Source organism: Scyliorhinus canicula, chromosome 4 (assembly GCF_902713615.1).
Source record: "Scyliorhinus canicula chromosome 4, sScyCan1.1, whole genome shotgun sequence".
Classification (NCBI taxonomy): Eukaryota; Metazoa; Chordata; class Chondrichthyes; order Carcharhiniformes; family Scyliorhinidae; genus Scyliorhinus; species Scyliorhinus canicula.
Genome location: NC_052149.1, coordinates 7,816,128 through 7,827,189, shown reverse-complemented (window position 1 = coordinate 7,827,189; position 11,062 = coordinate 7,816,128). Strand labels below are relative to the sequence as shown.

Here is an 11,062-nt window from a genome sequence, read left to right as displayed (position 1 = left end):
GGGGAGAATGTGCAAACTCCACACGGACAGTGACCCAGGATCGATCCTGGGTCCTCAGCGCCGTGAGGCAGCAGTGCTAACCAGTGGGCCACCGTGCCGCCCTTAAGAGGCGATAGTTTTGACAATAGCACACATTAACGATTTGTCAAAGAAACTGTTGACTCCAGTAATTTGCAAACGAAGATGTTGGCTGCATTTGCAGACACGATAATCTGTGGTTCTTAATTTTGGTGCAGTTTAATGGCTGCCATATTAATTCCCACTGTTTTATTAATTGGTTCCTTATTTAGCACATCCTCATTCGGCATTGCACTGGCTCCCTGTGTGTTTATGGGCTGTTGGAGATAAGGGAGTCGGCACTGTCTTGTGTTCATCATTTACGCACTACTTTTGCAGGCACTCTTTGATTTTGATGGTCAAAGTTAGTTTAGATCATTTATTTGGTTTGGGTTTTTTTGTCAGCTGGTGAGTACATTTCATTCCTGTTAATTCATGAACGTCTGCAGATAAAGAGGTTGTCCTTCCATCACTTTCACCGACCCAACACCCCTACAAGGTGCTAAGAGAGGAGATCCTTTAAAGAGGATAGATAGCGATCTGGAGACACCCTGGGTTCTTTTCTGTATTCGTGAATCGACCGTCCCAAAGTGGAAATTGAGATTTAAACGAAAAATAACTTGCAATAAGAGAAAAGATTTAGCAAAGAAAAAGTGCATTGATCACAACAAAGGGACGCACAGAGTGGTTTGAATCCTGAGTTACCTGTCTGTCGTGTGGAGCCTGTATTGTAGCTTGTACCGTGTACCGATGTGTGTGTTTTTTCAAACTCGTAAGCCTTTTTTAAAACTTGAAACAAGTCATGGTGACACTGTTATTTCTATTGCTCCCTGAATCGGGAGAGTTTGGACACAGAACACGTGGAGCCAATTAAGCAGCAAATTGCTGACTGCTTAACCCTACATGTATTTTTGTGTGTGTGTGTGAAATGTTAAATTATGATTTTTTTGTGTGTGTGTATTATAATTGCAGATTTTATCAACATATTGTATTGTAACCAGTCATCTTAAATTACAGATGCACATTGAAACTATTTATACATGTTACTTGAGAAAGAAATGTTACATTGTTTTTTTAAAAAAAAATAATATGTTGTTGACTAAAGCCTTCTCGCCTGTGTCGTCTGTTCTTTTGAGGAGAATTGCAAGAGAGTGTGCTCAGGGTAAACCTGAAATAAGCCCAGTGCGGAGGTGGTTATATCTGAGAAAAAGAGCTTTTCGCACCTTTATTTACCATCCCGTGTCAAGAGAGTGAGGCAACGTGGCACCAAACTTTAGATCATCGAATGCAGCAAAGGTGGACCTAATCTTTATTGCAACATTAAAATACATCAGCTTACAATTCGGGAGGGGAGAAACACTTGCAAAGGTTCAAAACATTTCACCTTCAACCAAACTTTACATTGGATTCATCTTTTACCCTTGCATTGTTCCACGTCGGACTCTGATTCATTATCTTTTTAAATTTGGACCTCCACTGTGGAAGGATTTAATCAAAAGTAATGCGTAGAGGCTTGATCTTTCCGTACTCTTCCAAACGACCCTCTTCTGGAGGAGGAGGTGTTACAGTTTAGACACCGGTCTCCTTCGCAGTGTGCCTGTTATACTGCCCGAGGGGTTATCCAAAGGCAGTAGAACCTAGAACGGATGGAAATATAGACACACACATTTGGATGAGTTAATTGAATGTGAATATCAAGGGTTTCACGCACTGGAGAATATTTTTTAAAATTACGGTCAACTTTCAATATCTAGGAACTTCCGGTTGCGGTATTTCCCTTCTGCGCTATTTCACGGAGCTGAAAGGGGAGTTGTTGGAATCCCTGAAGGTGACGACGAGTAAGCTGCTGGAGACCCAGAAAACCCAGGGTGCAGCGATACTCGAGTTGCAGCAGCAGGCCTCTGAGCGCGAGGAGGAGGTTTCAGCCCTCGTGGGGAAGGTGGAGATACACGAGGCACTTCATAAAAAGTGGCAAGATCGGTTTGAGGAGATGGAGCTTCGGTCACGGAGGAAGAACCTGCGGATCCTGGGCCTCGAGGAGGGGCTGGAGGGGTCGGACCTGCCGGCCTATGTGGCCATGATGTTGAACTCGCTGGTGGGGGCAGGATCCTTCCATCTGCCCCTGGAGCTGGAGGGGGCCCACAGAGTACTGGCCAGGTGGCCTAAGGCGAATGAACCCCCGCGGGCGGTGCTGGTGCGGTTCCATCGGTTCAGTGACCGGGAGTGTGTTCTCCGATGGGCCAAGAAGATGAGGAGTAGTAAGTGGGAGAATTCGGTAGTGCGTATCTACCAGGACTGGAGTGCGGAGGTGGCCAAGCGGAGAGCCGGGTTTAACCGGACGAAGGCGGTGCTCCATGGAAAGCAGGTGAAGTTCGGCATGTTGCCGCCTGTGGGTCACCTACAAGGACCGGCATCACTACTTTGAGTCCCCGGAGGAAGCGTGGGCCTTTGTGCAGGCTGAAAAGCTGGACTTGAACTAGAGATTGGGGGCTGTGGGAGTTTTCCTATTCTATTCATATATCATTGTTTATGCTGTAGCGGGTTATTCTGTTTGTTTTTGTTTTTTCTCTCACTTTCAGACGATGTGGGTTATGGTTTCATGTTCTAAGGGGGGTACTGGGGTTTGTGGTTGATCTGTTTTTGTTTGTATGGAGTTGGTAGTTGGGTTGGGACTGCGGTTTGGGAGCTGCGTTGGTGGGGTGGGGCAGTGTGAAAGTGCGAGCTTTTCTCTGGTTTCCCGCGCTGCGGGATGAGGGGGTGGAGCTGGTGGCGAGGGGCGTGGCTATTAGACCGGGTTTCCCGCGCTGAAGTGGTGCCCAGGAGCTGATGCAGGGGAGGAGGGGGGACCTCATATCGGGAGGGGTCGGAGTTAGAGCGGGAGCTGCCGGGGTCAGCAGAAGTCAGCTGGCTCACGGGAGTACAGTGGAGGGAGAGTCGCGGCTAGGAGGGGTCCTAGCCTGGGGGGGGGGGATACCGGGTTGCTGCTGGATTGGCCAGGGAGAAGTTCCGGGGGGGTCGGGGTGAGGTTCTATCGCCTTGGGAAACGGACCGAATGGGTGATGGCCAGGGGCGAGCAGTCGATGGGTTATGGCTAGTCAACGGGGGAGGGGGGCGGGGTGCCCCCGGATCCGGCTGATCACGTGGAACGTGAGGGGGTTGAATGGGCCGGTTAAGCGGGCCCGGGTGTTTGCGCATCTGAAGGGGCTAAAGGCGAACGTGGCCATGCTCCAGGAGACCCACCTGAAGGTGGCGGACCAGGTCCATCTGAGGAAGGGGTGGGTGGGGCAGGTTTTCCACTCAGGGCTCGACTCGAAGAACCGGGGGGTGGCGATCCTGGTGGGGAAGAGGGTGGCGTTTGAGGCGTCTGAGGTTGTGGCTGATAGTGGCGGCAGATATGTGATGGTGAGCGGTAAGCTGCAGGGGGAGAGGGTGGTGCTGGTTAATGTGTACGCCCCAAATTGGGATGATGCTGGTTTCATGAGGCGTATGTTGGGCCGCATTCCTGGCCTGGAGGTGGGGGGCTTGATCATGGGGGGGAACTTCAATACGGTGCTGGAACCCCTACTGGATCGTTCTAGTTCAAGGACAGGCAGGAGGCCAGCAGCGGCCAAGGTATTGAGGAGGTTTATGGGCCAGTTGGGAGGAGTGGATCCCTGGGGCTCGGGAGTACTCCTTTTTCTCCCATGTGCACAGGGTTTATTCCCGCATTGATTTCTTTGTTCTGAGCAGGGGACTAGTCCCGAGGGTGGAGGAGGCCGAATATTCGGCTATCGGATTTCGGACCATGCTCCGCGTTGGGTGGATCTGGAGATGGGGGAGGCATGGGACCAGCGCCCGCTTTGGCGTCTGGACGTGGGGTTGTTGGCTGATGAGGAGGTGTGTAGGAGGGTTCGGGGATGTATCGAGAGGTACCTCGAGGTCAATGGTGCTGGGGAGGTCCAGGTGGGGATTGTGTGGGAGGCTCTGAAGGCAGTGATTAGGGGGGAGCTGATTTCCATCCGAGCCCATAGGGAGAGGAGGGAGAGGGAGAGACTGGTGGAGGAGCTGTTGAGTGTGGATAGGAGGTACGCGGAGGCCCCGGAGGAGGGATTGCTGGGGGAATGGCGTAGCTTGCAGGCCAAGTTTGATTTATTGACCACCAGAAAGGTTGAGACATAGTGGAGGAAGGCGCAGGGAGCGGTCTATGAGTATGGAGAGAAGGCGAGCAGGATGCTGGCGCACCAGCTGCGTAAGCGGGGCGCGGCTAGGGAGATTGGTGGAGTGAAAGATAGGGCTGGGGATGTGGTGCGGCAGGGGCCAGAGGTCAATGAGCTCTTTAGGGACTTCTATAGGGAACTACCGGTCGGAGCCGCCGGCGGTGGGAGGGGGAATGGAGAATTTTTTGGACAGGCTCCGATTTCCAAGGGTGCAGGAGGAGCAGGTGGAGGGACTGGTGGCGCCGATCGAGTTGGAGGAGCTAGTCAGGGGGATTGGCCACATGCAGTCGGGGAAGGCGCCGGGACCGGATGGGTTCCCGGTTGAATTTTATAAGAATTATGCGGACCTGCTGGGCCCCCTGTTGGTTAGGACCTTTAACAAGGCATGGGAGGAGGGTGTTCTGCCCACGACGATGTCTCGGGCACTAATCCCCCTGATCCTGAAGCGTGATAAGGACCCCTTGCAGTGCGGTTCATACAGGCCGATTTCACTGCTGAATGTGGACGCCAAGTTGCTGGCGAAGATCTTGGCCACTAGAATAGAGGACTGTGTGCCGGGGGTGATACATGACGATCAGACGGGTTTTGTGAAGGGGAGGCAGCTGAACACTAACGTGCGAAGGCTGCTAAATGAGATAATGATGCCGGCAGCAGAAGGAGAGGCGGAGATTGTGGTGGCATTGGATGCGGAGAAGGCCTTTGACAGGGTTGAGTGGGGGTACTTGTGGGAGGTGTTGGAAAGGTTCGGGTTTGGGGTGGGATTTATTAAATGGGTGAGGTTGCTGTACGAGGCCCCGATGGCGAGTGTAGCGACAAATGGGAGGAGGTCCGAGTACTTCAGGCTCCACTGTGGGACGAGGCAGGGGTGCCCCCTGTCCCCCTTGCTTTTTGTGTTGGCAATTGAGCCTCTTGCCATGGCTCTCAGGGAGTCGAGGAGGTGGAGGGGTTTGGTGCGAGGGGGGGAGGAGCACCGAGTGTCGCTGCCTGCGGACGACTTGCTGTTGTATGTAGCAGACCCGGTGGGGGGATTGCCGGAGGTGATGGAGATTCTTGCTGAGTTCGGGAGTTTCTCGGGATATAAATTGAACCTGGGCAAGAGTGAGCTGTTTGTCGTACACCCGGGAGATCAGGAGGAGGGGATTGATAGGCTCCCGCGAAAGAGGGCAGTGAGGAGTTTTAGGTACCTGGGGGTTCAGGTGGCTAGGAGCTGGGGGACTCTGCACAAGCTCAATTTTACTAGGTTGGTGGAGCAGATGGAGGAGGAATTTAAAAGGTGGGACATGCTGCCGTTGTCGTTGGTGGGTAGAGTACAGTCCGTTAAAATGACGGTGCTCCCGAGGTTTTTGTTTTTGTTTCAGTGCCTCCCCATTTTCGTTCAGAGGGCCTTTTTTAGGAGGGTGAACAGCAGCATTCTGGGATTTGGGCGCATGGGACTCCGAGGGTAAGGAGGGTCTTTTTGGAGCGGGGCAGGGATAGAGGGGGGCTGGCGCTGCCCAACCTTTCTGGGTACTATTGGGCGGCTAATGTCTCGATGGTACGCAAGTGGGTAATGGAGGGGGAGGGGGCAGCATGGAAAAGGATGGAGATGGCGTCCTGCGGAGGCACGAGCCTGAAGGCACTGGTAACGGCGCCGTTGCCGCTCCCTCCAACGAGGTATACCACGAGCCCGGTGGTGGCGGCCCCCTCAAAATTTGGGGGCAGTGGAGGCGACACAGGGGGGAAGTGGGGGGCTCGGTGGAGGCCCCGCTGCGGGGGAACCACCGGTTTGTCCCAGGGAACATGGATAGCGGGTTCCTGGGGTGGCACAGGGCGGGCATTAGGAAGTTGGGAGACCTGTTTATTGACGGGAGGTTTGCGAGCCTTGGTGAACTGGTGGAGATGTTTGAGCTCCCCCCGGGGAATATGTTCAGGTACCTTCAGGTCAAGGCATTTGCTAGGCGACAGGTGGAGGGGTTCCCTTTGTTGCCCCCACGTGGGGTAAGGGATAGGGTGCTTTCGGGGGTGTGGGTTGGGGATGGGAAGGTGTCTGACATCTATCAGGTAATGCAGGAGGTGGGGGAGGCGTCGGTAGAGGAGCTGAAGGCTAAGTGGGAGGTGGAGCTGGGGGAGCAGATTGAGGAGGGGACATGGGCGGACGCCCTGGAGAGGGTGAACTCCTCCTCTTCATGTGCGAGGCTTAGTCTCATCCAGTTCAAGACGCTGCATCGGGCCCACATGTCCGGATCTAGGATGAGTAGGTTCTTTGGGGGCGAAGACAGATGCGTCAGGTGTTCGGGGAGTCCAGCGAACCATGCCCATATGTTCTGGGAATACCCGGCACTGGAGGAGTTCTGGAAGGGGGTGGCGGAGATGGTGTCGAGGGTGGTGGGATCCAGGGTCAAGCCAGGTTGGGGACTCGTGATATTTGGGGTTGGGGTGGAGCCGGGAGTGCAGGAGGCGAAAGAGGCCGTGTCTTGGCCTTTGCGTCCCTAGTAGCCCGGCGGAGAATCTTGCTGCAGTGGAAAGATGCGAGACCTCCGAGTGTGGAGACCTGGATTAATGACATGGCGGGATTCATTAAGTTGGAAAGGGTCAAGTTCGCCCTGAGGGGGTCGATACAAGGGTTCTTTAGGAGGTGGCAGCCTTCCCTCGACTTTCTGGCTCAACGATAAGGAACTAGGTCAGCAGCAGCAGCAACCCGGGGGGGGGGGGGGGGGGGGTTTAGGGGGATAGTGTTTAAGTTAATTTGCTTATTGGTAATTTATTCTGTTGTTTATTGGGGTTGGGGGGGGGGGTGGGGGTTTTGTTATATGCGTTGTTACGGGTGCCGGGGGGTGTTTATTATTATTATTGTTATTATTGTATTGTTTTGTTGATATATATTTTTCAAAAAATTTCAATAAAAATTATTTTAAAAAAAAACTTTCAATATCTACCAGCCACACGTGGCAACATTGTAAATGCAATATATTGCAGTGGCATTTTGAATGTGATCAGCAAGCTTTCTGTGGCATTATACACAGTACATTAGCTAATGCAGTGCCTTATAAGGAGTTGCATCATTGTTATACCAAGAGAGCAATTTGCATTCTTCTGTTGCTAAATTGAGCCTGATTTTCTTTTAGCCACTCACTTCAATGCCAGAAAGTTTACCTTCAAAAGCAAGGTCGATTGCATGTTGATTGCAGTTGATGAGTGGTTTGCAAATTGGATAGTGCTTCAGAGCAGAATGGACCAGCCTGAAGTAAGCACCCGTCCCATTTGTCATGATATGCAGCAATGGGTCATCACAACAGGACACAACCAATGGGTAATCAGGACACCCAGAGGTGGCATTATCACAAGGGGGCACTACACGACCACTATAAAAAGGACAAGGCACACAGGCTCTGCCTCTTCCACCGGCAGAAACCTAGAGAGCAAGACAGGGCTGATTATCAGCAACATCACACCCCAGCAGGCTTGTATAGTTAGCAGAATAGACTGAATTACTAGAGTCAGATGAATGAAAAATGAAAATCGCTTATTGTCACGAGTAGGCTTCAATGAAGTTACTGTGAAAAGCCCCTAGTCGCCACATTCCGGCGCCTGTCCAGGGTGGCTGCTACTGGTTTAGCAGTGTCGAACTCATTTAGGAGCATTGTTAATCGCTCAATAAATACATTGAACTTATCTCAGAGACTGGAGCATCCTTCAGCAAAGTCTACATCAAGTAGCAGCTTACGTTACTCGAAGTAACAATGCAACACCATTTTCCTGAATATATTTGGCACTGTGAAATCTGACGGACCTGCACGAACATGACCTTCAGAACACATCGTACCCAGCTTACCTCATTGTTTTGATGGATTCCAAATTTTGTCAGATCGATTGTGAAGTAATGCTTATTTGGCATAATTATTTCAATCTCTTCCATCTAAAATGCAAAGATGCACATTGTAGACAGGCAATCTATCATTGAGATTCAATACATTTTAATTGCATATTTATCAAGATTTTGGAAAACGATTACAATATTGGGAACGTGTATACGTTGCATATATTCTCTAAAACTCTGCCAATATAAATGCAACAAGTAATTCTTTTTTTTATAACTTGTCAATAGACTGCTGGCTGCGTTTTGGTTTGGTATTATGTATTCATAACATCAACAAACTATTTGTGCATCAGCACGAGTAGCAGTTTCACCACTCGAGTTAGAAGGTTGGTAAGTTCGAGCCCCACTGCCAGACGTGGATGTAACAATCAGGCCTGTAGCCCAGGGAGGGAGTGCTGCATTCCTGCTCGTGCCATCTTGCCGATTAGATTTTAAACCAAAGTCCTGTCTCACCCTCTCAGCTGAAAGTCAGAGATCCTCTTGACCATGATATTGAAGAAGAGTGGGGGAGTTTCCTAATCATTATCACCATACTGTTCATGGGATCTTGCTGTGTGCAAATTGGTTGCTGTGTTTCCTACTTTGCAACTACACTTCAAAAGCATTTCATTGGCTGCAAAGTGCGTTGAGAGCTCGATTGGTCATGAAAGGTGTTGCATTAACCCAAGTCTCCTATTTTGGGGGTCTATTAATAATAGCTTATTGTCACAAGTAGGCTTCAATGAAGTTACTCTGAAAAGCCTCTAGTCGCCTGTCCGGTGAGGCTGGTATGGGAATGAAACCCCCACTGCTGCCATGTGTTGCATTACAAGCCAACTATTTAGCTCAGTGAGCTAAACCAGCCCCCAGTCTATTGAAATGGCTCAAGGAAGTCTATACGGAAATGTGTGAAAGAGGCAGTAGCATAGTGGTCTTGTCACTAGACTCGTAATCCAGCACCCAGGACAAGATCTGGGGACCTGTGCCCAACTCCCATCACGATACAAGAAATTAGCATTTAGTGAAAAGAAAAATCTGGAATTAAAAGTCTTAATATTGGCCATGAAACGATTGTTTTTAAAAATCTGCTCTCCAGGTCTGCATGTGATTCTACGTTGACTCTCAAATGCGCAGTTAGGGGAGAGCAATAAACGCTGGCCCAGCCAACAACACCCATATCCTCTGGCAATGTGAAGTTTCCATTGCTGATACTAATCTTAGATGGTCACACTTGAGGAATAAAAGAGTTTTTCTCCTCTTCCTGGGAGTGTCAGTGGATGGTGAAGCGCGACTGTTTCTGGTGGAAAGCTTCACACCTGAACCTGCTATCGTGGGTAGAAGGGTCGTTTAGATCCAAAACCTCTCCACAGATGCTGCCAGATCTGCTGAGTTTATCCAGCACTTTCTGTTTTTATCTCGGATTTTCCGCATCTGCAGTATTTTTCTTTTATTGCTATTGCCCTTGTTCATTTCCTCGCAGACGGCCAAAGATCACAGGCATCAAGTCCAGCGAAGATCAATCTACTGAGCACCGGCCTGTGGTCTGTATGGATTAGTGATACAGCAAACACCTGGACCAGAGCTGATGTGAAAGGGTAGTTATATCTGCAGCTTCAGATACCTTCCTTGAGATGCAGAGAAAGCTCAAACTGATTGTGTTCAACCTAAAAAGAACTTCCATTACTAATGTGTCTTGCACTGCTGCAGGAGTCAGATCACAGTTGATGAAGTACTTTTGAAGGGTAGTCGCTGTTGTAATGAAGGGCAGCGTCGCGGCGTTCGGTTCTCACCTTTCCATTTCCTTTGAAGAAGTTGTGCATTCAACCGATCAGAGTTTTGATGCAAATCATAGAACATAGAACATTACAGTGCAGTACAGGCCCTTCGGCCCACGATGTTGCGCCGACCGTGAAACCCCTCTAAAGCCCATCTACACTATTCCCTTATCGTCCATATGTTTATCCAATGACCATTTGAATGCATTTAGTGTTGGCGAGTCCACTACTGTTGCAGGCAGGGCATTCCGCGCCCTTACTACTCTCTGAGTAAAGAACCTACCTCTGACATCTGTCCTATATCTATCTCCCCTCAATTTAACGCTATGTCCCCTCGTGCTAGACATCACCATCCAAGGAAAAAGGCTCTCAATGTCCACCCTATCTAATCCTCTGATCAGCTTGTATGCCTCAATTAAGTCACCTCTTAACCTTCTTCTCTCTAACGAAAACAGCCTCAAGTCCCTCAGCCTTTCCTCATAAGTTCTTCCCTCCATACCAGGCAACATCCTGGTAAATCTCCTCTGCACCCTTTCCAATGCTTCGACATCCTTCCTATAATGCGGCGACCAGAACTGCACGCAATACTCCAAATGCGGCTGCACCAGAGTTTTGTACAACTGCAACATGACCTCATGGCTCCGAAACTCAATTCCTCTACCAATAAAAGCTAACACACCATATGCCTTCTTAACAGCCCTCTCAACCTGGGTGGCAACTTTCAGGGATCTATGTACATGGACACCGAGATCTCTCTGCTCATCCACACTACCAAGAATCTTACCATTCGCCCAGTACTCAGTCTTCCTGTTATTCTTTCCAAAACAAATCACCTCACACTTTTCTGCATTAAACTCCATTTGCCACCTGTCAGCCCAGCTCTGCAGCTTATCTATGTCCCTCTGTAACTTATAACATCCTTCTGCACTGTCCACAACTCCACCGACTTTAGTGTCATCTGCAAATTTACTCACCCATCCTTCTACGCCTTCCTCCATGTCATTTATAAAAATGACAAATAGCAGTGGCCCCAACACAGATCCTTGTGGTACACCACTAGTAACTGGACTCCAGTCTGAACATTTCCCATCAACCACCACCCTTTGTGTTCTTACAGCTAGCCAATTTTTGATCCAAACTGCTAAATCACCCTGAATCCCATGCCTCCATATTTTCTGCAATAGCCTACCGTGGGGAAC

At 50.0% G+C, this 11,062-nt stretch overlaps 1 protein-coding gene across 1 annotated transcript in view; it reads right to left on the bottom strand.

Annotated features, from left to right (window-relative positions):
- Positions 1 to 1,329: 1,329 nt before the first annotated feature.
- uox (urate oxidase) overlaps positions 1,330 to 11,062 on the bottom strand; it is a 47,153-nt gene continuing 37,420 nt past the window's right edge. The window contains exons 7-8 of the mRNA XM_038793665.1: positions 8,065 to 8,148; positions 1,330 to 1,694 (exon numbers count right to left, since the gene is read on the bottom strand). Coding sequence (XP_038649593.1) covers positions 1,620 to 1,694; positions 8,065 to 8,148 — 159 coding nt within the window. The 3' untranslated portion in view covers positions 1,330 to 1,619. The remainder of the gene's footprint in view (positions 1,695 to 8,064; positions 8,149 to 11,062) is intronic.